Source organism: Delphinapterus leucas, chromosome X (assembly GCF_059928025.1).
Source record: "Delphinapterus leucas isolate spDelLeu-1000000601 "Yukka" chromosome X, BTC_Dleu_Yukka2, whole genome shotgun sequence".
NCBI lineage: Eukaryota > Metazoa > Chordata > Mammalia > Artiodactyla > Monodontidae > Delphinapterus > Delphinapterus leucas.
Genome location: NC_143150.1, coordinates 99,824,120 through 99,852,102, shown reverse-complemented (window position 1 = coordinate 99,852,102; position 27,983 = coordinate 99,824,120). Strand labels below are relative to the sequence as shown.

Genomic DNA, 27,983 nt, shown 5'->3' with positions numbered 1-27,983 from the left:
ACAAATTATGCTTTTTTAGATTCCACATAAAAGTGATATCAGATAATATTTGTCTTTCTCTGTCTGACTTATTTTACTTTGCATAATGCCCTCAAGATCCATCCATGTTGTTGCAAATGGAAGAATTTCCTTCTTTCTCATGGGTGAATAATAATTCTACACACACACACACACACACACACACACACACACACACACACCCCACATCTTATTTATCCACAAATCCGTAGATGAAATTTTAGGTTGTTTCCATATCTTGGCTACTATGAATAGTGCTGCAATGAACATGGGAGTGCAGTTATCTCTTTGATTTATGACTAATTGTTTCAAAATATTTTCAAATGTCACTTTCGATTTCTTCTTTGACCCAATGGTTGTTCAGGAGTGTGCTGTTTAATATCTGCATATCTGTGCATTTTCCAGCTTCCCTTCTGTTAATTATTTCCAGTTTCACAACAACATGGTTGGAAAAGATACCTGGTATGATTTTAGTCTTCTTAAATTTGCTAAGACTTGTCTTATGACCTATGATGTGATCTATCCTGGAGAATGTTCCCTGTGTACTTGAGAAAAAAGTGTATTCTGCTGCTGTTTGATGGATGTTCTATATTTGTTGGTTAGGTCCATTTCATTTAAAGTACAGTTCTAAGCCCAATAAATCCTATTGACTTTCTGTCTGGATGATCTATCCATTGTTGAAAGTGGGGTACTGAAGTTCCCCCAATATTATTGCATGCTAGTCTATTTCTCCCTTCAGATTTGTAAATATTTGCTTGATATATTTAGGTACTCTAATTTTTGGTGCATATATATTTCTGATAGCTGTATCTTCTGGATGAATTGAGCCCTTTATCATTATTATCTTTTTCCATCCTTTCACCTTGAGCCTATGTATGTCCTTAAAGCAGAAGTTAATCTCTTGAAGGCAGCATATATTTGGGCTTTGTTTTGTCCGTCTAGACACTCTATGCCTTTTTATTAGATAATTTAATTCAATTACATTTAGAGTAATCATTGATAGGCAAGGACTTACTAATACCATCCTTTTAGATGTTTTCTGTCTGTTTTGTAGTTCCTTTGTTCCTTTCTTGCTCCCTTACTGCACTCCTTTGTGAATTGGTGATTTTCTGTAGAAGTATGCTTTGATTCCCTTCTCTTAATCTTCTGTGAATCTATGGCAGTTTTGTGGTTACAATGAGGCTTACATAAAATACCTTATGGATATAGCAGTATATTTTATGTTGCCAAGAACTTACCTTCAATTGCATATAAAAACGACCTTTTTACTCTCCTCCCCCTTTCATGATTTTGATGTCTCAATTTACCTCTTTTTATATTGTGTATTCATTAACATACTATGGTAGCTATAGTTATTTTTAATACTGTTGTCCTTTAACCTTTCTACTAGAGTGAAGTGGTTAATACACAACCATATCACAGTGTTAGAGTATTCTAAGTTTCATTATATCCTTATGTTTATCAGTGTTACATATTTTCACATTTTCATTTTACTAATTAGCATCATTTCATTTCAGCATTTCTTGTAAGGCAAGTGTGGTGGTGGTGAACTCTCTTACCTTTCTTCTTGTCTGGGAAAGTCTTTATCTCTCCTTAATTTGTGAAGGATAACTTTGCTGCATAGAGTATTCTTGGTTGGCAGTTTTCTTTTTTTCTTCGGCACTTTGAATATATCATCCCAACCTTTCCTGGCCTGTAATGTTTCTAATAAGAAATCCACTGATTGCCTCATGCAGGTTCCCATGTAACTTACAAGCTCTTTTCTCTTGCTACTTTTAAGATTCTCTCTTTGTCTTTGATTTTTGACATTTTTATTATAGTGTGTGTTGGAGAGGACATCTTTAACTTGAAACTGTTTGGTGACCTATGAGCTTCATGAACTTAGATATACAAATCTCTCCAGATTTGGGAAGTTCTCAGCCATTACTCCTTTATGTAAGTTTTGTGGCCCCCTTCTCCCTCTCTTCTCCTCCTGGAACTCCAATAATTTATAAATTGTTGCTTTTGATCATATTCTATAGATCGTGTAGGCTTCTGTCATTCATTTTCATTCTTTTTCCTAGTTCTCCTCTGACTGGATAATTTCAAAGTTCCTGTCTTTAACTCATAGATTCTTTCTTCTGCTTGATCCATTCTGCTGTTGACGCTCATTATTGCATTTTAAATTTCATTCACTGTATCCATCAGCATTTCTGTTTGGTTCTTTTAAAATTATTTTTATGTCTTTGTTAAACTTCTCATTTTGTTCATGTATTGTTTTCCTAATTTTGTTAAATTTTCTTTCTGTGTTTTATCGTAGCTCACTGAGTTTCCTTAAAATCCTACTTTGAATTCTTTATCAGGTAAATCCCAGATCTCCAAATCTTTGGGATCAGGTACTAGAAGATTATTGTGATCCTTTGGTAGTGTCATGTTTCTTTGATTTTTCATGTTTTTTGAAGTTTTGCATTGCTATCTTCCCATCATCCCTGCTAGTGATTCTGAGGCTCTCTCAGACCTTCTATGGATACATATGCTCCATGCTTCTTGCTCCCTCTCGCGACAGAATTCTTCATCTTATATGCCTTCTCTTGATCCTGTAACACACCAGGCCAAGTCTTCTTTTTGTTTTCCCAAAGATGGTGCTAAAGCTCAAATCTGTGGTCCCTCGCTGGCTCACAGGTTTGGGCCAGCTTTCTACTCATGTTCATTAACTGTCTGTTACAGCTTGTTCTTGCTGCTTTTCATCTTGCTGCACACACAGAACAGACCACAGGGTGGGGTGTGGGTGTGGGTGAGGCATACAGAGTTACCGGGGTGCCCATGATCCAGCTGGGGGGATTTGTGGGCAAGGTATCTCTGGTGGTTCATAAGCAATCTTCCTGATGTAATCTGCAACACAGTTAGTAGGATCCTCATCCCTTTAACATCCTCCAAGAATCTTATCTGTTGCTTTCCCAGCCTCTTCCTGCCCCCTCCCCCCAGTCAAGCAGCTCTTGATTCAGTACTCTGGATGGCACAGGAGAGAAATGGGCCTCTTTGACAGAGAGGTTATTGTTTTCCCTTTTTGTATTTTTAGATGAAGAAACAGAATCAGAGAGACACTGTATCATGCTGGAAGGTTACAGTGGCAGTTGGCAAGAGTATTCACTGACCCAAGAACCATAGGGAATAAATTGCAAGGGCTAATTTTAAAATGGTTTTAGGGTAAGAAAGCAGATTTACTGATATGGTTATTTGTTCACCTTTTTGTTGTGTATCTGTCTTTCTTTATAGAAAGCAAGATCCAGGAGGAAGGAGATGTGTCTTTTTATCCTCAGTTAGAACAGTGCCTATTACAATATAGGTGCTCAATAGATATTTTTAATGAATGTTTCATGCAGTACTCACTGTTAAAACCCACAACAATATTAAATGCTTATATTATGTGTCATAAGAACAAATACCAGTTATTTCTATTTTAATATCCATTTGTTATAGCTTCACAGTAGTAGTATGACTAGGGAAGCTTATTTCCCTCCCATAATTTTAACTTCTTTCTGTGTGCTATTGAACATACCACTATAACTCCAAAGAAACAAATCTGCCTGGAAAATAGCATCTCAGAATTTATGGCTTCAACCGTAATGTGGTAGCACATGGAAGTCAATGACATGATATTTTTCACACTGGCTACCTACACACCATTCTGTCTAGGATAGACTGTGAAATTAATCCATGTGGAAGAGCATACATACTTCCCTAAGCTCACTGAAGCCTTTGCCCATCATAATTCAGCTCAGTAACTCTCCACTGAATTCAAGAGGCTTTCTATCATTTTTGGAATGAAATTTCAGACTCTAAACATATGAGCTTCTAAAATATGTCAGTGGAGAACAAGAGGATTTCAATTACACTGGTTAAAATAGCTCTGAAAATGTCACTATATTTAGGAATACAGTGTTTTATCCCACTGGCATCTTTTAAATTATTCCATTTTCTTCTCCGATATATCAAAGGAAACAAGATATAATGAAGGATGTTCACTGGAGATGAATAAGGGGAACTGCCCATTTTAAGTTTGGCATCAGATAAAAGCTAGTATCCTGAGGATACTAAGCATGTCTTTCTAATGTAAACACAAATACCTAATAGTATTTGCTTAAGACATGGAGGCTCCTACACTTTAAGACACAGCCATCATTTTAGTTTTATCAGAATTGATGATTTTAAATGAGTATTTAAAGTGGATTACAAGAATGGGCATGTGTCAGTAATTACTGTATCTGGGTGACGGGTACATGAGGGTTCATTATACAAGTTGACCTCTTTGTCTAAAGACTCGCATAATGAGGTAAAATGTATTATAAGCAAAAGTGGAATGATATAAATGTCTGAAAATAGGGAACTAAATTATACCCATATGATAAAATTCTATGCAGCTTTTAAAAACTGATGCCACAAATATGTATTTATCAATGAGTAATGCTTATTCTATATTCTTGAGTAAAGGAAGCATGTTTCAAAATGCTGTATACTCTATGATTTGTTTTTTCTTTTCAAATATAATTATTGTACTTTCAAACACTAATTTTGTACATACTACATACCAGGCACATTCTAAGTTCTTTAGAAAGTTCAAGTCTAAGTGATGAAATATCCTCATAACAACCTTGTGACTGGTAAATACCAGTATCATACCTATATGTATAATAGGGCACAGAAAGGTTAAGAAATTCGGCCAAGGTCACAAAGCCAGTAAGGGGTGGTAGAGGAGAGGATGCTGGGGCTTGAACAGTTTGGTTTCAGAGCCTTGGTCTTCAATTATTATGTGATATTGCCTCTGCTAATCACATAAGTATAATCAGACATAGTTACCTATATTGAAAAAAATGCCTTAAAGTTTATAATCTTCATTTACAGTGGTAAGTAATGAGTGCAAGGAACATGGGTGGTAATTTAAAACTAATTTTTGTTTATCTTTATTTCTAGTTTTTCCATATTGATCACATATTATTTTCATAATGGGGAAAAACTGTTTTTTAAAGTTTTAAAAATATAAATGTTAGACAAGTTCCTGTTTAAATTTTTCAGAAGAAGAAGTCTATACATGTAAACATATCTACCCCTTCCTCCTCCTCCTCTTAGTAATCCCTGTGTCCCAGAAGCTCAAGGCTTTCTTGAGTCAATCTGCCTGACAATATTAGAGGACATGATACAATAATCCACAAGTATGTTTTGATTCAATTATCTATTCTCATGTGAAAACTCAATCCAAGGTTTACTGACTTAAAGCATCTCATTTTATTTTGCCCACCATTTTGTGGGTTTGGAATTCAGGAAGCGCTCAGTTGGGTGGTTCATCTCTGATGTGCGGTATCAGCTGGAGCAGCTGGCGGGAAGGATTCCCTCTAAGGTGGCCTCCTCTTCACATACATGTCTGTTGCCTAGGTGCTCCTTGGTCCCTCTCTCTCCCCCCACGGTGTCTCATCTTCCAGGAACTCACCATGTAGGTGGGGCTTCTCACATTAGGGCAGTTGCTCTTCTTAAATGATGGTTGACTTCCAGGAAGCAGGAAGCAGGAGCTAGCCAGTCAATTAATTGCTTTGCCCAGAAAGCACTGCTTACTTTCCCACATGAATAGTGGGATGGGGATGGAATGGCCCCTCTGGATAACCATTACATCTCCCCAAAGGCCCCCAAATCTCTCCCAATCTTCCTCCTGCAAGCTGGCTGCGCAGAGTTTATAGGGCCTAGGGCAGACTCTCCAGAATGACACCTCTATTTCAGCTAAGGAGGCAACTGCTGTTGGCTCTCTGAGCTTAGAATGTCTTTAGTGCTTTGGTTTTCAAATGTGTGTCTCTGCCAAAATCCTTGGAACACCCTCTCAGTTACCAGGGATGCATGGCTTGCTAGTGCCTTGGACTATTACAGTAAACCCCCTACATACAAATGAGTTCTGTTCCACGAGCACATTCGTAAGTCCAATTTGTTCGTAAGTCCACCAAAGTTAGCCTAGGTACCCAACTAACACAATCAGCTATATAGTACTGTACTGTAATAGGTTTATAATACTTTTCACACAAATTATACATAAAAAATAAACAAACACACAAAATAAAGAAAACATTTTAAATCTCACAGCACAGCACCTTGAAAAGTACAGTACTATAGTACGACAGCTGGCATACAGGGGCTGGCATCGAGTGAACAGGCAAGAAGAGTTACTGACTGGAGGAGGGAGAGGAGGTGGGAGACGGTAGAGCTGAAGGATCGTCAGCAATAAGAGACAGAGGGCAAGCTGCAATTTCACTCACCCCTGACATGATGGAACGCATGTTCGCATCTTTGAAAGTTCACAACTTGAAGGTTCGTATGTAGGGGACTTAGTGTATTATGTTACTGCTTTTTTTTTTTAATGACTGAAGGTTTGTTGGCCTACATGAATGATTTTTGAAAGAAGTGTAGTGACTAAGTTTATCATGCTGATGCAATTAATGCAAAAGCTTTGGCGTATGCATCCCATTTGTCAAAAGATCTTATATACTAAACTTCAAAGGTTGTCGTTAATTAACAAATGACTATCATTTTAACTAGTTGCTAAAGATGTATTTACTTTAGCCAAATGAAGCAGAGAATGTAAAAAAAAAGTTACATTATTGGCTGATTCCTGAATATTTTGTTATGTTCACCAAATATCTAAAAATTCAACATCAGCAAAATTTGAAAGTAGATCGTGTATAAAATAGAGTCACTAAGTATAATTTGTTTTGAGGACAGATGCTATTAAAATTTGCTTTTGCAATAAAGAAAATATAACTAAGAAAGCTACTGGAACAAGTAAAAAAATTTAAGATAAAAATGGTATTTTCGTTCAGTCATAAAATGATAGTATGGAAGTATATTTAATAGCAAACTCTTATGTTAATAACATTAGCTATTATGTACTGTTAAAAAAATCAAGTAGTAAAATACTAAAATTCCATTAGAGGAAAGAAGGAAAGACGGAAGACAATATACATCAAACTGTTAACTAGTATGGCAGCAAAATGATGAGACTGCAACTTATTTTTTAAAATTTACTTCTTTGTGTTTACTATTATACACATAAAATATGGGTTACCTTTATTAAAACATTCCATCTTCCTCCCCCAAAATAAGTAGTTCTTCAAAGGCTGAAATTTTAATTATGCATATTATTATGGTAGAAATTATGTCCATCAAAGGCAAAAGTGCCAACACAAATATTAAGTTCAGTGCTGTAATAAGCTGAATTTTTTCCTTCTTTTCAAACAATTTTATTCCTTTTCATGAGAACAGGCATAGAAGAATATTAAAAGAAGAGGAGTAGGGCTTCCCTGGTGGCGCAGTGGTTGGGAGTCCACCTGCCGATGCAGGGGACGTGGCTTCGTGCCCCGGTCCGGGAGGATCCCACGTGCCGCGGAGCAGCTGGGCCCGTGAGCCATGGCCGCTGAGCCTGCGCGTCCGCAACGGGAGAGGCCACAGCGGTGAGAGGCCCACATACAGCAAAAAAAAAAAAAAAAAAAAAAAGAAGAGGAGTAGACCAGGCTAGACTGACACATTCTTTTGGTCACAAATGATATTACAGATCCACATATTTTATTTGTAATAAACATATTATATATTGTAATATACAATATTTATGTGTATATATATGTATCCATACATTGGTATGCATGTATACATATAATCAGTAAACTGTCAGTTCAGCAAACTAATTTATTACTCCCCAAAAAGTAAAGATTGGGACCCACAGTACTCAATGGAGTTTCAAGGTCAGAAAGAAATGGGACAGAATGAAGCAACTGAATTTGGGCAAGGAGAGGTAACTGAACATTTGTTAGTGATTAAGGAAGAGTGGGAGGGCAAAGAGAGATTGTTTTCTGTGAAGTGGCTGGCTTGAAGCTAAACTAAATGGAGGTAAGACGTGAGTCAGATAGAACCTATAGAACAGATAATAAAACTAGTTTAAGAACTGAAAGAGAAATGGGGCTGTCATTAGTGTAGAGAGTAGAGATGAACGGACAATGGTGGGCACCTACGAGTGCCTGAAACTAGACGTGAGGAAAATAACATGGTAAAAGTGAAAATAGGGGAAGAGGGTAAAATATGAGCCTATGGGGGGGAAATTATTCTATACACATTATTTTTTCAGCTTACTTTTTTAACCAAAAAAAAAAAAAAACCCATCATAGGAATCTTTTTGCTAACAGTACAGAGACCTGCCCCATTCTTTTAAACACTGATATATAATATTCTGTAGAATAAATGACCATTTATTTTTTTTAACATTTTATCGGAGTATAATTGCTTTACAATGGTGTGTTAGTTTCTGCTTTATAACAAAGTGAATCAGCTATACCTATACATATATCCCCATATCTCTTCCCTCTTGCGTCTCCCTCCCACCCTCCCTACCCCACCCCTCTAGGTGGTCACAAAGCACCGAGCTGATCTCCCTGTGCTATGTAGCTGCTTCCCACTAGCTATCTATTTTACGTTTGGTAGTGTAGATATGTCCATGCCACTCTCTCACTTCGTCCCAGCTTACCCTTCCCCCTCCCCATGTCCTCAAGTCCATTCTCTACGTCTGCGTCTTTATTCCTGTCCTGCCCCTAGGTTCTTCAGAACCATTTTTTTTTTTAGATTCCATATATATGGGTTAGCATACGGTATTTGTTTTTCTCTTTCTGACTTACTTCACTCTGTAGGACAGTCTCTAGGTCCATCCACCTCACTACAAATAACTCAGTTTCGTTTCTTCTTATGGCTGAGTAATATTCCATTGTATATATGTGCCACATCTTCTGTATCCGTTCATCTGTGTTTATTCTTTAAACGTAATCTAGATTGTTGACAATTTTACACACTGAATACAATGCTGGAATGGCTAACATTCATCTTCCGCCCTCTGTGTATTTCATTTTCTTTGGAATTTAGAAGTGGAAAAATTGGATCAAAGGTTATATGCATTTTAAATTGTCATAGGCCATATAATCCTTTGAGAAGGTTGTGAAATTTTACTCTCTTAAACATTTTTCAACACTTGTGATGAATGAATGAACTCTTCATCTGTGATAAATGTGAAGAATACTCATACCCTTTTGTTCATTTAAAAGATACTCTACATTAAGGGCTGATGCTGAGAATACATTCAGTGAGGGAAAAAATATCTCCTGTCCTTAGATCTTATAGTCCTTGAGGGGTGGAGAGGAAGCAGAGAATAAGCAAATTCACAATTTAAATATATAAAATGACTGGGAGAATGAAGCAAATAATGCAGGGAAGGGCAGATAGAGAGTGAAGGGTACAGGCAGAAGATGCTGTCTTAGGCCTAGAGAATCACTAAAGAAGTGTTAGCTATTACCATTTTTGCTGTTTTCAGTCTAGTCAGATCTGCAGTGTCTACATATACCAAGGGCTAGTTAAGTGCCATCTGACATAGGAAATCTTGGAAGATGGTGCTTGTTTATGAGGGTGTAGAAATGAGGGGCAGAGGGCTTCTCTGGTGGCGCAGTGGTTGAGAGTCCGCCTGCTCATGCAGGGGACACGGGTTCGTGCCCGGGTCCGGGAAGATCCCACATGCCGCCGAGCGGCTGGGCCCGTGAGCCTTGGCCGCTGAGCCTGTGCGTCCGGAGCCTGTGCTCCGCAACGGGAGAGGCCACAGCGGTGAGAGGCCCGCGTACCGCAAAAAAAAAAACAAAAAGAAATGAGGGGCATAAATGTACACATAACATGCAGCTCATTACACAGACTGCATTAGCTTTCTCTGTTCTGGCCCTCTGAACCATACAACCTGACTTATGCCCACTGTCGGAAGAGATGAGAATCATAGCAGTAACAGTTATAATAGCAAAAATATCTTAAGCACTTCTACACCAGACACTAGGCCAAGTGTGCTTCAAGCATTGCTTCACCTAATCTTCACAAAACATCTTAGGAGATCAGTCCTTTTTCTCCATTTTATAAATGAATCATCTATTCAGTGAAAGTACAGCAGATCTATATCATGTAGAGTCCATACTGTGTATTAGTTAAAAGCATAGGTAAAAAGTTAAATGAGTCAGTATATTTAAAGTGCCTAGAACATTGTGTGGCACATAGGTGCTATATAAATGAAAGCTATTACTGTAATAATTAGTTTGTTTTTTCAACAAGTGTTTCTGAGTGCCTGCTATGTTCAGGTACAGTGTTAATTTCAGAGATGTGGTTTAATACAGTCCTTGACCTCTTGGAACTTACAATGGACTGTAAAAATCAGTCAATATTAAGACATCAAATGCTTTGAATAAAATGATCGTTCTGGGCTTGTTGTTTGTTACTGATGTGGTAAGACACTTTTAATTTATTAGTTCATTAATCTAATGAGTATTGATATGTATGGTACCAGATACTCTGCTAGGTCCTGCAGAGAACAGATGAACAAGACTTACCTACAATAAACTCATGTAAACACATGACAATAATGTAACATGGTAAGTATGTTCATAGCAGCACTCATTTATGATAGAAATACAGAGAGAAAAATGCATAGGATTACCTTAGCAAAGATGGGGTGATGCTATTCACAAGATATCCTTAGCTATTACCACTAACTATTGAAACTTTGGATCCATATGTTGCTTTTGCCTTTGGTGTGAGCTAACTTTTCCTTCTATGTGATTTCCCACAACATGGTCCTCTTGTATGCTGTTATGCTCAACAGCCAAAAACTCATAGAATCACAGAACTTGTGGGTGCCTTGAGAAATCTTGTTTAGTCTCTGACCTTCAGTCAGATAGATAGCTAATCCATCCAGATCAGGTGATGACCTTAGTGTCTGGTTTTATGTTCTACTCTATCTTGGCTGCTACTTTATGTAAGACAAAGATGCCCTTATGAGTCCTAAAGGGCTTCAATTTTTGAGTAGAGAAACTCTAAAAAAATCATTCTTTAAATCCATCTTTTAATGCTCTTTCATTCTAATGAAACTAAAATATAGTCATGCTGTTTCCAAAAGAAAAATCTATGATCTGTAGGTGTCCATCATCAGATGTCTACTGAAGGAAAAACTTAAAAGAAACTATTTATGTAAAACAAAACTTCAGAATGTATGATAAATTATTACAGGCCACATGCAACTAGTGGCAGGAAAACGACACATCCGTAGCAGAAATAAACATTCTGTCTTTATCATCATGTTAATTGAAAGACCAAATGAAGAATATATCTGTATGTTGTAAGAACTTGTATAAAACTTGCTCTAAAACACACATTTTGAAATAATGTCAACATTTTAATAAAAAATACATTAGGTGATATTTTATGATTTAAAGAGTTCCAGTTCAGAAAGAACATTAATGATATTAAATTCATCGGTGCTTTCCTATCATATTTCAGCAGGAGGATTATAGTAAAAGAAACAATTTTTTTCCACGCCTTATCTACAGGCTCACAGGGAGAAGGCTATGGCAAACCTGATTGCATTCACACTGAAGTGCAGAGGTGAAATTTTCATTAAAACAGTTATTTATATCTTTATATGTTAATTTACACATAGATGCTAAAGAGTAGGAGTACCTCAAGTTATAAAATATATATCAACTGTATTGGAGTACTAATTAACATCCTGCATACTTACCTCAGGTAGGCATATATTCAAAAGATTTGTCTTGATGACAAATCAACACCCAAATTAAATGTAAAGGGTAATGTTTATTCCAGACCTGCAGTACAGTATAGACAGCCACTGGTACAATAAACATAAACAGCTAAATATTTAGCTGAGCACCTACCCTGTGCCAAGTCCTGAGGATGCAAAGGTGACCAAAAGAGACCTCTTTCTCGTGAGGCACAGAGAAGGGTAAAACATGTCATTCTAGCTGGAGAGACACTTGTTTACAAATATCATTACTCCTACGCCTACTAATCCTCTCCTCTTTCTACCACTAGGTAACACTTATCTGGTGCTTACCACATGATAGTTACAAGTATTAACTCGTTTAATCCTCACAATAACGCTACAAGGTAAATACTATTAGTTCATCCATAGCTGGAGTAGTATAGGAGATGGAATTGCAACTTTGGTATTCTGGCTTCAGTTACAAATTTCACATTCAATTGCATTTTGGGAGGCTGAATTGTATACATCTCGGAGAAAGTCAAAATGTATACACAAATATACACATATTAGCAATTAACCATGTGTTTAAGATTCTGGGGGATAGAAACAATGGGCTTGATTCTGTTATCACCTTTAACATAATAATCAGATATTATGAATAACTAACAAAGAAGAACCTTTCAATCAACTTCTCTGTGTTGGGAATAGATCATTTGATGAAAAATGTGTCCTTTCTCAAATCTTCCCTCAAGCAAAAGATGTAGTCAAGTGAAAGGATTTCAAGGTGTATGCAATGTTATTAGAGGGAATGAGCTGTTAAAGAAGCAGGAAAAAAGTAACTGTGTGTAATAAATAGTAAGGACCTTGATTTGTCAAAGTAACAATACTTTAGTAATATTTGGATTTAAGAAATACTGATTCAGTTCCCACTGTATGCTTAAAAGGACATACAGTACAAAGGGTAAGACAAACTATTCAGGGTGAAATAGGCATTACTGGAAAAAAATGACACGAAACTAATGTACAATTAAAAATCAACATAGATGCTTTAGGGATTGCATTCTTTGATAGATTCATAATCCAAGTGACCCAGCCTAGGCGATGAGAGAATTCTTCATTGAGTAAGTGATCTTGACTTGAAATCTGAATGATGAACAGGAATAAGCCAGGCAAAATGGCTTGGGGATGGGGAAGATGGAATGAGGAATGTTTCAGATCAAGGAAACATCTTCCAGAAAGTGTTCTAGAAAGGTGGGAATATTGTGGCCCATTTAAATGAGGCTATTATATGGGTGACAAGGAGAGAGGCTGAGAAAGCATGAAGTATTTTTGTGGCTAGTGAGGTAGATGGGGGACTGACCAGATGTTATGGGTTGATTTGCACCCCTCCAGTCTCAAATTCATACACTGAAGTCCTAACCTCCAGTACCTCTGAATGTGTCCTTATTTGTAAATAAGATCATTGCAGATGTGATTAGTTAAGATGAGATTATACTGGAGTAGGATGAGCCCCTAATCCAATGTGACTAGTGTCCTTATCCAAAGGGAAAATTTCGACACAGAGATATGCATAGAAGGAAGATGATGTGAAGAAATATAGCAAGAAATTAGCCCTCTGTGAGCTAAGGAGAGAGGCCTGTTAACAGATCCTTCCCTTGCAGCCCTCAGAAGGAACCAATCTATTAACACCTTGATCTCAGACCTGTGGCTTCCAGAAATGTGAGCAAATAAGTTTCTGTTGCTTAAGTCACCTAGTTTGTGGTATTTTGCATCCCTAGGAAATTAATACACCAGGCCGGCTGTAGATGGTCTTTATACTTAAACAGTGGGAAGTCGGGTGTGTGTGTGTGTGTGTGTGTGTGTGTGTGTCTGTTCATGCACATGCGTGAATTCATCTCTTAGAGAGTTTTTAATATGGTCATATCTGGGTTTTTTTTGTTTGTTTTTTTTTTGTGGTACGCGGGCCTCTCACTGTTGTGGCCTCTCCCGTTGCGGAGCACAGGCTCCGGACACGCAGGCTCAGCGGCCATGGCTCACAGGCCCAGCTGCTCCGCGGCATGTGGGATCCTCCCGGACTGGGGCACAAACCCGTGTCCCCTGCATCGGCAGGCGGACTCTCAACCACTGCGCCACCAGGGGAGCCCTCATATCTGTATTTTATTTTATTGTTTTTAGGTCTTTACTGAATTTGTTACAATATTGCTTCTGTTTTAAGTTTTGTTTTTTTGGCCAAGAGGCATGTGGGATCTTAGCTCCCCGACCAGAGATCAAACCCGCATCCCCTGCGCTGCAAGGCAAAGTCTTAACCACTGGACTGCCAGGGAAGTCCCTGGTCATATCTGTATTTTAAAAAGATGATTTTAGCCAAAGTGTGGTAAGCAGTTTGGAGGACACCAATGAATCTAAGTGAGTCATGACAGGAGTTTGTTTCAAGGTGGTAGGATTGGAGGCAAGTTGAGGAATTTGAGAACAACTTAGGAAAGCAAGTATTAGAAAAGAGAGATGAGGCAGAGGGAAAACAGTGAACATTTAAAGTTCTTGTTTTGTGTCAGGCATGATTTTAAAATCTTTACTGTATTTAAACTCATAATCATCTCGACAACTCTGAGGATTATTCATCTTATTAATGAGACAATAGGCACAGGAAGGTTGTGACTTCTCCAAGTTCACAGAGGGAATATGTGTAGACCTTGAATCTAAGCCCAGACAGCCAGTCTCCAGAGCTGTTAACTACTTCACCATGATCCTTCAGGAAGATTCTTTATTTTATGCCTCGCTAAGCTGGGTGAGTAACGAGAGTCATTCTATTCAGAAAATTAAAACAAAAAAAAACAAAAAACAAAAAAGATGATTCTTGCGCAGGGAAGATAACGAGTCTAGCCTTGACTAGATAAAGGTACCTTTAAAATAGTCAAGTACACCAGTGAACATATAGAAATGTAATGCAGAAATCTAACTTATAAGCATAAATTTGTACTCAAAAGTTCATAGATGATTGTTGAAGGCATAGGTGGGGATCACATTGCCTAGGAAGAGACTTTTGAATGAGAAGAGAAGGTGGCCATGGACTGAGTCTTGAGCAAATCCTGCTTTAATGGCCAAGGAGAGAAGGTGAGTTTGCAAAGAAGACAGAGAAGAAACAACCATGCTGATAGTAGGAAAACCGTAAGAGTGTGATGTCACACGTCTCAAAGGAAGAAGGGACATGGTCTACAGTGTCGACTGCAGCTGTAAGACGGGACAAGCTATACTAAAAAATGGTTTAGATTAGCTGGCATATCCTTCACTAGTGACACCAGAGAGAGCGTTTTCAGGTGAGGGCTTGAAGCAAAAATCAAATGAAGCATGGTGAGGAATGAACATGAAATTAAGAGATGAAGACAGTGCATATAAACAACTCTATCAAGATGGTTGGTTATGCAGCATTATTCATAATAGCCCCCAAATGGAAACAATGTAAATTTCCATCAATTGATAAATGTATAAATGAAATGATATCTATCTATGCAATGTAATAGTATTCAGCCATAAAAAGGAATGAAGTACTGATATGTGCTACAACAGGGATGAACCATGAAAGCTTTATGCTAAGTGAAAGAAGTCAGACATTAAGAGGCACATATTATATAATCCCACTTTTATGAAATGTTCAGAATAGGCAAATCCACAGAAACAGAAAGATTAGTGGTTGCCAGGGGCTGGGTGGGAATGACTGCTATTGGGTACAAGATTTCTTTTGGGGGTGACAAAATATTCTGGAATTAGGGGTGATATTTGTACAACTTTGTAAATATACTAAAAATCACTGAATTGTATACTTTAAAATGATAGCTCTAATGGTATGTGAATTATATCTCAATTTTTAAATTTTTATAAGAAGAATGATGTTTGGCCATAAAGGAGAGGAGGGACATTAGGTGGTGGTTGGACAGGTATTGAGGTATCACCTGTCAGTTAAATAATTGTTGGAAAAATAGGTTATATGAATCAGAACTATTTTTCCCATTTTTCTTTTTTTATTACATCACTATATGATTTACCACCAAGAAGGGCTCTGGTAATGCAGGAATAAATAGCCTTTACTGGGTCACTGATGTAGAACTCAAAGCAGCATATGGACTCTGACTAAGACCTTGGAGACTTAATGTGCAACAACAAGAGGTGTTCTGTTTCAGATGACTAAACTATCAATGCGAAAGAGTCCTATACGGGCATGTCTTCCCAAATAGTGGGACCACAGGACAAACGTGTAATTGGGAAGATTGCACCTCATCAAACTAGTATGTTCTTAGGCGCGTCAGTGAAACTCGGATGGTACCACAGATGGAGAGGTAAATTAATTCCAATCCAGCAACAAGGGCAACAAATTTGCCCCCAAAGAGCGCAAGAGCAACCATTTTCTTGCAGTGAAAATTAACTTTATATTCTTCATTCTGTGGTCTCCATATCATTAACTATATTAACATTATAGAATAAATTTACCCACATGTTTTCACTAGATTTTTAAAAATCACAAAATTGAAGAGAGCTGTGAGATGGCATACACCTTCCTATTCATATCAAATAAACTAGCCCTCTTCAATAAGGCAAGGATACCAGGATGGGGTTCTCGTAAGGTCTCAAGAGAGTAGAGACCAGAAGATATTTGGCCCCATAACGACTCCTTGTACTTCAACTATATTACGTCAGGATTAGCACTGTGTTTTCCAAGTGGGATTTGGAAATTGTCATTCACTCAGACATATATCGGTACTTCAGAGGCAGTTCTGTTTAGGGTGGAGATGCTAGGAAAGGGTCTACCTCGGGAATAGAAAGGGAGCAATAAAATTTTAAAACATTTCTATGGGAGCTGTATGAGGCTTCATATTTTTTCCTTATAACAGCAAATGAAATGTTGTACAAAATGTATTCAGCCCCTAGCTACAATATACAGGCACAGAGGGTGTTCTGGATTTCCTTAATGTGGATGGTGCACTGACCTGTAAAATTCAACTTCATCAGTGCTCACTGGTTCTCTTAGTTTACCCAGCAAAATCAAACTAATGATGCAGCACATTATACGGCTTATTAAAAAAACAGATTTGCCATTTTGCTAAACTGCTAAGGTGTAGCATCACACTGTTAAGCAGCATATGAATATGAAATGCTTTAGATCTACTAATAAACCAAGATCCTCCCACCAATGACATCATTGGATTCAGGCAGAGAGGGAGAAAAAGTCTGGCACAAAACAAGAGAGAAAAAGAGAAGCCCTTTTCTCCCACCACAAGGGCATGGCTGAGATGTGCACAATGTTGATGACAGATGCTGCTATCTTTTCAGCCAGACTTTCTCTTATTTTTTCACTTCCTCCGCCCACGTTTCTTGGGGAGATGCCAGTGCTGCATGGCTTATAAAGACACTGCTATCTAGAGGTACCCAGTAGCCAAGAGAAGTGATTTTGTAAAACATGTTTCGGAACACCTGATGAGAGCTTAAGAAAGTCCATTTAAGCTGAGCAGTTCATGTTAGGAAAAAAAATTTTTAACATCCTTATTGCAGTGTAATTGCTCTACAATGTTGTGTTAGTCTCTGGTGTATAACAAATTGAATCAGCTATACCTACACATATATCCCCATATCCCCTCCCTCTTCCATCTCCCTCCCACCCTCCCTAAACCACCCCTCTAGGTGGTCGAAAAGAACCGAGCTGAACTCCCTGTGCTATGCAGCTGCTTCCCACTAGCTATCTATTTTACATTTCGTACTGTATATATGTCCATGCCACTCTCTCACTTCGTCCCAGGTTACCCTTCCCCATCCCTGTGTCCTCAAGTCCATTCTCTATGTCTGCGTCTTTATTCCTGTACTGCCCCTAGGTTCTTCAGAAACATTTTTTTTTTTAGATTCCATATACATGTGTTAGCATACAGTATTTCTTTTTCTCTTTCTGATTTACTTCACTCTGTAGGACAGACTCTAGGTCCATCCATCTCAGTACAAATAACTCAATTTTGTTTCTTTTTATGGCCGAGTAATATTCCATTGTATATATGTGCCACATCTTCTTTATCCATTCATCTGTCGACGGACACTTAGGTTGCTTCCACGTTCTGGCTATTGTAAATAGAGCTGCAATGAACATTGTGGTACATGACTCTTTTTGAATTATGGTTTTCTCAGGGTATATGCCCAGGAGTGGGATTGCTGGGTCATATGGTAGTTCTATTTTTAGTTTCTTAAGGAACCTCCATACTGTTCTCCATAGTGGCTGTATCAATTTATATTCCCACCAACCGTGCAACAGGGTTCCCTTTTCTACACACCCTCTCCAGCATTTATTGTTTGTAGATTTCTTGATGATGGCCATTCTCACCGGTGTGAGATATCTCATTCTAGTTTTTTTTTGTTGTTTTTTTTTTTTTTTTGCGGTACGCGGGCCTCTCACCGCTGTGGCCTCTCCCGCCACGGAGCACAGGCTCCGGACGTGCAGGCCCAGCGGCCATGGCTCACGGGCCCAGCCGCTCCGCAGCATGTGGGATCCTCCCGGACCGGGGCACGAACCCGCGTCCCCTGCATCGGCAGGCGGACTCCCAACCACTGCGCCACCAGGGAAGCCCTCATTGTAGTTTTGATTTGCATTTCTCTAATGATTAATGATGCTGAGCATTCTTTCATGTGTCTGTTGGCCATCTGTATGTCTTCTTTGGAGAAATGTCTATTTAGGTCTTCTGCCCATTTTTGGATTGGGTTGTTTGTTTTTTTGATATTGAGCTGCATGAGCTGCTTGTATATTTTGGAGATTAATCCTTTGTCAGTTGCTTCATTTGCAAATATTTTCTCCCATTCTGAGGGCTGTCTTTTCGTCTTCTTGATGGTTTCCTTTGCTGTGCAAAAGCTTTCAAGTTTCATTAGGTCCCACTTGTTTATTTTTGTTTTTATTTCCCTTTCTCTAGGAGGTGGGTCAAAAAGGATCTGGCTGTGATGTATGTCATAGAGTGTTCTGCCTATGGTTTCCTCTAAGGGTTTCATAGTGTCTGGCCTTACATTTAGGTCTATAATCCATTTTGAGTTTATTTTTGTGCATGGTGTTACGGAGTGTTCTAATTTCATTCTTTTACATGTAGCTGTCCAGTTTTCCCAGCACCACTTATTGAAGAGGCTGTCTTTTCTCCATTGAATATTCTTGCCTCCTTTATCAAAGGTAAGGTGACCATAGGTGCGTGGGTTTATCTCTGGGCTTTCTATCCTGTTTCATTGATCTATATTTCTGTTTTTGTGCCAGTACCATACTGTCTTGATTACTGTAGCTTTGTAGTATAGTCTGAAGTCAGGGAGCCTGATTCCTCCAGCTCTGTTTTTCGTTCTCAAGATTGCTTTGGCTATTCGGGGTCTTTTTTGTTTCCATACACATTGTGAAATTTTTTGTTCTAATTCTGTGAAAAATGCCATTGGTAGTTTGATAGGGATTGCACTGAATCTGTAGATTGCTTTGGGTAGTATAGTCATTTTCACAATGTTGATTCTTCCAATCTGAGAACATGGTACATCTCTCCATGTGTCTGTATCATCTTTAATTTCTTTCATCAGTGTCTTATAGTTTTCTGCATACAGGTCTTTTGTCTCCCTAGGTAGGTTTATTCCTAGGTATTTTATTCATTTTGTTGCAATGGTAAATGGGAGTATTTCCTTAATTTCTCTTTCAGATTGTTCATCATTAGTGTATAAGAATGCAAGAGATTTCTGTGCATTAATTTTGTATCCTGCTACTTTACCAAATTCATTGATTAGCTCTAGTAGTTTTCTGGTAGCATCTTTAGTATCCTCTATTATAATATCATGTCATCTGCAAACAGTGCATGTTAGGAAAATCATATAAGAGAAAAAGTTATCTGAGATATTGGAACTTGACTAAATTATTTCTGAACTTGAGGGGAGCCACAAATGTGCCCATCTTAATCAGGTATTTTGGCTATGAAATAGCCTATTATTAATCTTGATTTTAAAAGTCACCCTGTGATTAATTGACTTTAGCTCAATAGACACCATATAGTGGTTTCATAATGTCTGCAAAGCAGAGAAGAGAAAATGAATGAAAGGTCACTGTGATGAGCCAAGACAGCAGAGTAAAGAGGTGGCCCTCATGCTTATGAGAAATGTTTTCCCTAAAACATACTGTAATCAGTGTTATACCTTTGTTGGTGGAATAAAGAATGAATTAATATTGGAGAATTACAGAAGTATCTCACCCACCCAAAAACATTAATGTAGATACTCGGCTAAGTGATCAGCTTGCATTTTTCCTTAAACTTTTGTATATTCCTTTTTCCTGCTTTGAAGGAAAAGTCATCAACATTTTCCCTTAGTTGCAAAACAGCGTCCTGAAAAATTACTTCTCTCATAAACACAAAATTCCATCTTTACAATAGTTATTCAGTATAAGAATTTGAAAATTTAGCAAAATAAGAGTAACATTAAAATTAATGGATAAGTCAAACTAGAGACAGCAGGATGGACAGTCTCATTGACGAAATTTCAAACATTCTTCATAAAGCACTGTGCTCAAAATTATTCTTTGCATATGAAAAGCTAAGGAGTTAAGACATTAGAGTACCAGTCCAAGCACTTCAAGTATTTTATTGCACAGGCAGATTTCACCTCTTGCAAATTTAGCATTTAGCTTCTTCATGTGAACAATGAGAGGAATGAACTAGTTAAACTCTAAGGTACCTTCCAGGTAATATATAGCTGCTTGGGACATTTTCTTCCTAGAGCATCCTTATGAAAACAAAAATCCTTGAGAGAGCTGATAACTAACTTCATCCTCAGGAAAGGATTTAGTAAGAACTAGTTCACAGCCAGCTGAGTAGGCACATCGGGAATGAGGTATAAACAAGGGCAACCCTGGGAATTTTGAAAAGTGAGGAAGTAGAAGACAAGTCAAAATGGACTACTTAAAAATTTTCCTAGGGTTAGGCCTTCCTTTGAATCAAGTAGTTTTCCTTTATAAAATATCTGTATCTGACAACAAACTCAACACATATTTTTGGTTAAAGTGCCATAATTTAGGAAAAAACCAGTCAGTCTAAGAAGACTGCCTGTAATTTCTCCATCCAAATACGACAATAATGTTAACAACAACATTAATAATCATAAGTATTTCTGACTGTGCCACGGGTTGGGCTTTTAAAAAGAAAGCTCACTTAATTGTCATGACAACCCTATGAGATATGTTGACTTATTATTGCTCCCATTTTATAAGTGAGGAGACTACTTTTTAAACACCTTTATGCAGAATGTATTTTCACTTAATGTATCATAAAAAATTTATGTTACAAAAGTGTTCAATGCTTATTTCCAGTTTCTCCCTCTTATAAACAGTGTAAGAATTCCCTCTTATATACTTGTAGAGAAATAATGCACTAACGTATATCCCTTTGGGTAAATTCATGCAGTCAACCATTTTTCTTCCCATTGGCTGAGATCCTGCCAAACAGAGAATGATCATTTGCATGGTGGCAAAGCAATGGACTTTTCTAGGCATAGGTCACTTCCAGTAAGGCAAGTCTTGCCAATGGAAGACCCCCACATGTGGGATTCATTCTTTCATTCTAGTGTTTATTAATTCATTTGAAATATTTCCTGCACACTTTGATGTGGCCAGGTAGTGTGAAACCATAGCTGACCTCACAGAGTTTCCCTCACCAGTGGGGAAAGAGAAACTAGAAATTCAACAAGTAAATATTTTAACAGCAATGTTTAAGTTAGGATCTTGGCCAATGCAGGAAGGGCAGGCAGATATCAAATCTCGAAGGATATTTTATTCAGGTGAAATTTGAACTTTCCCCTGAAGTAAATGAAAAGCTCTCAGGAATCTTCATATAAATTAATTAATGAATTTGGACATAACTAAATAAATGTGCTTTTAAATGTTTAGCTTTAGATCCAGTCCTCCTTACATTCACGTATTTCTTATTCTTCTTCATTTTTAATTTAGTTTTGTATTTGGAGACCATGTAAAGTGATGCAAATCCCACTACCAATGTCCTCAAAACATCTGGATTGAAATTCTTCTCTGTTTCTTACTAGCTCACTTATTAACCGTATCCTCGAGGGCAGAGGTTCTCAAGCTGGAATGTGCAACAAAATCACCTGGAGGGCTTGTTAAACACAAATTGCTGGGCGTACCCCAGAGCTTCTGAGTCAGTAAGTCTGAAGTGAGACCTGAGAATCTGCATCTCTAACAAGTTCTCAGGTGATGCTGAGGCAGCTAGTCTAGAGACCACACTCGGAGTAATACTGCTCTAGGACAAGGCAATCTGAGTTTATTCTCCTTATTTATAGAGTGGACGTCATAATAACTTCCCTGCCTACTTTGAAGCCTTGTTGAGAAGAACAAATGATAAAGTGAGCATGGGAAATGCAAGCCCTTGCCAAATGTGAGATGATATTGGCCAGCAACTACTGTGTAACTCTGAGGGAAATGCTGTCATTATAAATGGGACAGAGAATCTCTGAGTTTCACAATGGCTTCTAAGGCTATGAAGTTCTGCCAAGTACCTTAACTTCAGCACTAGTCCTTTTCTCTCTTCTATAATTAAATAAAAATATTTGAGAAGTTGTCTAAGTACTAGCAACTGAAACTCACAAGGTTTTTTTGGTTCATTTGTCTGTTTTTAGGTTCAGACATAAGGTTCATTCTCACCATTTCACCTTATCCATTTTCTGCTGCCAACAGACTTAACACTTATGGCAGAGGAGGTTTTAGTTCTTTCCTCTTCTTCTCCTACATCTGTCCATTGATTTTGTTCAATAAATAATAGGCTACAGATGAAGACAACTAGAAATAGTATTAGGGGAGAAAATGGTTACTCAGTGGCAGTTAAGGGACAATGAGAGTATTTTAACTCTGTCCTTGAGAATGAATTGAACTCCAATGGGATCAGACTTCACCTAATGAATTGTTTGGGTCTGGTTCTGTTTCTTGCCTAAAATCTGTGTCTAGGGTTGTCAGATAAAATACAGGTGCCCAGCTAAATTCGGATTCTAGATTTTTTAAAAAGGATATTATTTTGTTATAAGTATGTCCCAAATATTGCATTAGATATACTTATACTAAAAAAAGTATTCATCATTTATCTTTAAATCTAAATTTATCCAGACATAATGTCTAGGTATTTTTCTTTGAAAAATCTGGCAATCTAAGCTGTGCTCTATTACTAATGATATGGTAACTGGGGCTGAGAAACACGTGTATAGAGACATGTGTACAGATGAAAAACATTCTCTACAAGCCCAGGATGAGCATATTGGTACAAGTTAAATCATAATCATGTAGGGAGCATTTTTTTAAAAACATCTTTATTGGAGTAAAATTGCTTTACAATGGTGTGTTAGTTTCTGCTTTATAACAAAGTGAATCAGCTATACATATACATATATCCCCATATCTCCCCCCTCTTGCAAAATACCAGCAAAGAGAATCCAACAGCACATTAAAAGGATCATACACCATGATCAAGTGGGGTTTATCCCAGGAATGCAAGGATTCCTCAATATATGCAAATCAATCAACGTGATACACCATAGTAACAAACTGAAGGAGAAAAACCAGATGATCATCTCAATAGATGCAGAGAAAGCTTTTGACAAAATTCAACACCCAGTTATGATAAAAATCCTCCAGAAAGTAGGCATAGAGGGAACTTTCCTCAACATAATAAAGTCCATATATGACAAACCCACAGCCAACATCGTTCTCAATGGTGAAAAACTGAAACCATTTCCTCTAAGATCAGGAACAAGACAAGGATGTCCACTCTCGCCACTATTATTCAACATAGCTTTGGAAGTTTTAGCCACAGCAATCAGAGAAGAAAAAGAAATAAAAGGAATCCAAATCGGAAAAATAGTAAAGCTGTCACTGTTTGCAGATGACATGATACTATACATAGAGGGTCCTAAAGATGCTACCAGAAAACTACTAGAGCTCATCAATGAATTTGGTAAAGTAGCAGGATACAAAATTAATGCACAGAAATCTCTGGCATTCCTATACACTAATGATGAACAATCTGAAAGAGAAATTATGGAAACACTCCCATTTACCACTGCAACAAAATGAGTAAAATATCTAGGAATAAACCTACCTAGGGAGACAAAAGACCTGTATGCAGAAAACTATAAGACACTGATGAAAGAAATTAAAGATGATACAAACACATGGAGAGATATACCATGTTCTTGGATTGGAAGAATCAACATTGTGAAAATGACTATACTACCCAAAGCAATCTACAGATTCAGTGCAATCCCTATCAAACTACCAATGGCATTTTTCACAGAATTAGAACAAAAAATTTCACAATTTGTATGGAAACCCAAAAGACACCGAATAGCCAAAACAATCTTGAGAAAGAAAAATGGAGTGGAGGAATCAGGCTCCCAGACTTTAGATTATACTACAAAGGGAGCATTTTTAAAAGTACCAAAAAGCAGGCCCAACCCCAGAACAATTAAACCAGAATATTTGGAAATGCAACCAAGTCACTGATAGTTTTAGAAGCTCCACAGATGATTCTAGCAAGCAGTCAAGAATGAGACCTATCGGGCTTCCCTGGTGGCGCAGCGGTTGGGAGTCTGCCTGCCGATGCAGGGGACGCGGGTTCGTGCCCCGCTCCGGGAGGATCCCACGTGCCGCGGAGTGGCTGGGCCCGTGGGCCATGGCCACTGGGCCTGCGCGTCCGGAGCCTGTGCTCCGCAGTGGGAGAGGCCACAGCGGTGAGAGCCCCGCGTACCCCAAAAATAAAAAAGAATGAGCGCTATTAAATTAAAAGAAGAAACTTGTATCAGTGGTTCTTAGTTGTGGCTGCCCACAATAGGCTGGCAACTATTAAAAATCCCAAAGTCCAGGCTGTACCCAGGCCCATTAAATCAGATTCCCTGGAGACAGAGCCAAGACATCAACTGGTTGTTAAAATCCCCAGGTGATTCCAATGTACAGTCAAGGATGGAACCTTTATATTTAGTCAGTCAACCTGGCATATTCTCATGAGACACAGTGAAGTGTCTAAAAGTGTTAGAAGACCATAATAAGCAGTTACAAATTATTGCATACAGTGCAATATAAACTTCTGATTTCCTAAATTTCAAAAATATATTTAAAAATATATTCCTGGTTACTTTTACATTCTAAGTAGATTTTTCTTCCCTTTTGTCAACAACGGAATAATGTAAAGAAAGTTGAAAATATATAAAATTTAGTAGTATTCCTTGCCACTCTTATGCAGCAATCCCTGAGACATTACCAGTAAAATAACGCTTAGTGCTAAAACATTTCTTTGTCTTATCTTCCCAGTAACACCCCGGTGCACAACTCAAGGGGGCACCATTTACATAGAATATCATGTGAATGGTATATGCCAGAATTTTGATACTTGGTGACCCTGTGTGATTTTGGCATTTTAAGTTTCATGGTAGATGGTTGAACATGTGTCTGTAATAGAAATTCAATCATTATTTGAATATGAGGCATGAAGAATTGAATATCCAAAACAAGTATATAAAAAATATGGCGGACTTCCCTGATGGTGCAGTGGTTAAGTCTCTGCGCTCCCAATGCAGGGGGCCTGGGTTCGATCCCTGGTCAGGGAATTAGATCCCACGTGCATGCCACGCCTAGGAGTTCGCATGCCACAACTAAGAAGCCCGCATGACGCAACTAAGGAGCCCACCTGCCACAACTAAGACCCGGTGCAACCAAATACATAAATAAATAAATATTTTTAAAAATATATCAAAATTAGAGAGTAAAAGCAGTTTACCATTACATATATATTAAATTATCAAAATTTTGTGGGACAAGGATTTGGGAAGAAATTGGCTGGGCAGTTCTCACTCAGCACCTCTCATGGGACTGCAGTCAAATACCAGATGGGGCTACAGTTATTCGAAGGCTAGACTGGGCTGGGTATCCAATATGACTCACTCACAGGACTGGCAGTTGATGCTGGCTGCTGGCGGCTGGGGCTGTCAAATCGAATGCCTACCTGTGGCCTCCCCGGCATGGTGGGCTCAGGGTAGTTTTATACATGGTAGCTGGTTTCCCCCAGAGTACACATCCCAAGAGAACCAATGGCCTTTTCTAAACTAGCCTTAGAAGTTATATAGCACTCTGGCCTTATTATATTGATTAGAGCAACCACAAGCCTGCTCAGACTTCACATGAGTCAAACACTTTTGGAGCCATGACTATATTCATTTAAGCCTCTCATTAAATTCAGTTAAAATTTCATCCAGAATGGGTAGTTAAGTTATTCTCAAGTAAATTCATTTTTAAAGCTCCAAGTAAGCTGAGAAACAGAGGACAAAAAGGAAAAAAAGAAAATAAACCAAAATTCCTGACCTATTTGAAACCTAAAGATACTGAAGGATCTCTAGGCATCTAGGTAGCCATAGGCTGTCCCTAATTGGGTTTGCTTCTGCAAGCACTTTCACGTGTACTCAAATGAGTAAAGCACAAAGTGAGAAGTTAGAAAGTTAAAATATATCACTTTTAAAGGCATTTCTTTTTTTAATTTAATTTATTTTTTATACAGCAGGTTCTTATTAGTTATCTATTTTATACATATTAGTGTATATATGTCAATCCCAATCTCCCAATTCATCACACCACTACACCCTACCACCAGCCCCCCTCCCCGCCGCTTTTCTTTTTTGGAATTCACCAATATTTCACAAGAAAGTTCACTTCTTTTCCCTAAATCTACCTCAACCAATATTGTATGCATTATGGAGGCTAGCTGCTTATCACTCTTTGTACTGATAATGTGTTTCTTTTCATAAAGCCTGTGGCATTCCTTTAGTATTTCTTGTGTGAATCTCTCTATGCATTTGTTAAAAATAAAGTAGAAAATAAATTTTAATTATTTGAATTGCCTCTAAAACGTCTATTTTTCTAATCACAGGCCAATGTGGTAGTTAAAATTTTTAACATTACCAAGATGAAGCATATCTATTTCCAAAACACCATCTTAATCCACATGGCTGAATATTTTATTTTATGCAGGTCGTCTACAGTGAAGTGAAATGCCAAACTTAATATTAAATGTCAAGCTCCAACACAACCTTCTCTTTATACTCAAGGGGAAGACCTCTGATTTACCCCAGGACTGTTAGATCAATTGTGTCCCAAATACCAACAGACACATATACACATGGCTGTAGAGAAACTATTCATTTTCTCTGTTCTGGGGAATCTCCTGTGAGATGATTCAAGCCCATCTATCACATCGCTAAGGAAGAGTTTTGAGGCTGAACTAACTAGGAGGATAGAAACTGAAGGGAAGTCAGTCAATACCCATTGTGGCTGGTCTTCACCACCTGGGTGTGCTTCAGCTGGCCTGGAACTGTCAACCCAAACTGCAATTACTGACCTTGCTAGAGGCTGTGGCTCCCTGGAGGCAGCGGGGAGAGAGGGAATGATGGATGCTCATGGTGTTTTCTACAAACAGGAGGAATAATTATGAAGTATTCATGCTGTCACAACTACAGTGCTGGGTCTCAGGAGGATCATAAGATTAAAATCGTTAGATTTTGGAATGAAAATAGGTTCAGTGAGAGTTCACTTCAAGTTCTCATTAAAATTTTTATAAGAGAGAAGGAAAAGCACATGCCTTTATCACAGAGCAATTATAACTTATAAGCTTGGTGACAAGCAGTATGAAAGAACCTCCCAAGCAATATTTTATTTCACGGAGCTGTTTTTCCCTTCAAAACTATGAATATAGTTTCACTATAAAAAGTTTCATTTTGTTGGTCGTAAACAGTATCATACAATTTTGCAATATGCATGCCTACAAAAAAGATGCTTTACTTATATGCACTAATTCTCTTATAATATACCTATGTGCACTATTTTATACCTGAGACATTCTAAAACTCTTTGTGATGAAATTTTATCAATGATTTTATTTTTATACAAAAATTACCTTTTTAAACTAAAATATATCCTCCTATAACGATATTCTATAGTTTTTGGACAGCATTTCTGAGGTGTGATTTACATACAATAAAATTCACCATTTTAAGTGTTCAGTTCAATGAGTTTTAGTAAATTTATACATTTGCACAGCTATCACCACAACCCAATTTTAGAACCCTTCCGTCACTCCAGAAAGTTTCCTCATACCCATTTGTAGCCAATCTTTGCTCCTTACCCTGGGCCCAAGGCACCCATTGATCTGGTCTCTGTCATTCTAGTTTTGTCTTTTCTGAAAATTTCATATAAACAGAATTATATAATATACAGTCTTTTGTGACTGGATTCTTTCACTCAGCATAATCTCCTCGGAGATTCATCTATGTTATGATATGTATCAGCAGTTTATTTGTTTTTATAGAGCAT

At 37.9% G+C, this 27,983-nt stretch overlaps 1 protein-coding gene across 7 annotated transcripts in view; it reads right to left on the bottom strand.

Annotated features, from left to right (window-relative positions):
• LOC149744345 (interleukin-1 receptor accessory protein-like 1) overlaps nt 1-27,983 on the bottom strand; it is a 418,156-nt gene that overhangs the window by 194,535 nt on the left and 195,638 nt on the right. The window contains exon 6 of one of the 7 annotated variants that reach the window (XM_089905011.1): nt 8,399-27,080. The exons of the other annotated variants lie outside the window; for them this stretch is intronic. Within the exon in view, the coding sequence (XP_089761137.1) occupies nt 26,989-27,080 (92 nt within the window). The 3' untranslated portion in view covers nt 8,399-26,988. Of the gene's footprint in view, nt 1-8,398; nt 27,081-27,983 lie in introns of those variants that run through there. 7 annotated transcript variants of the gene reach the window in all.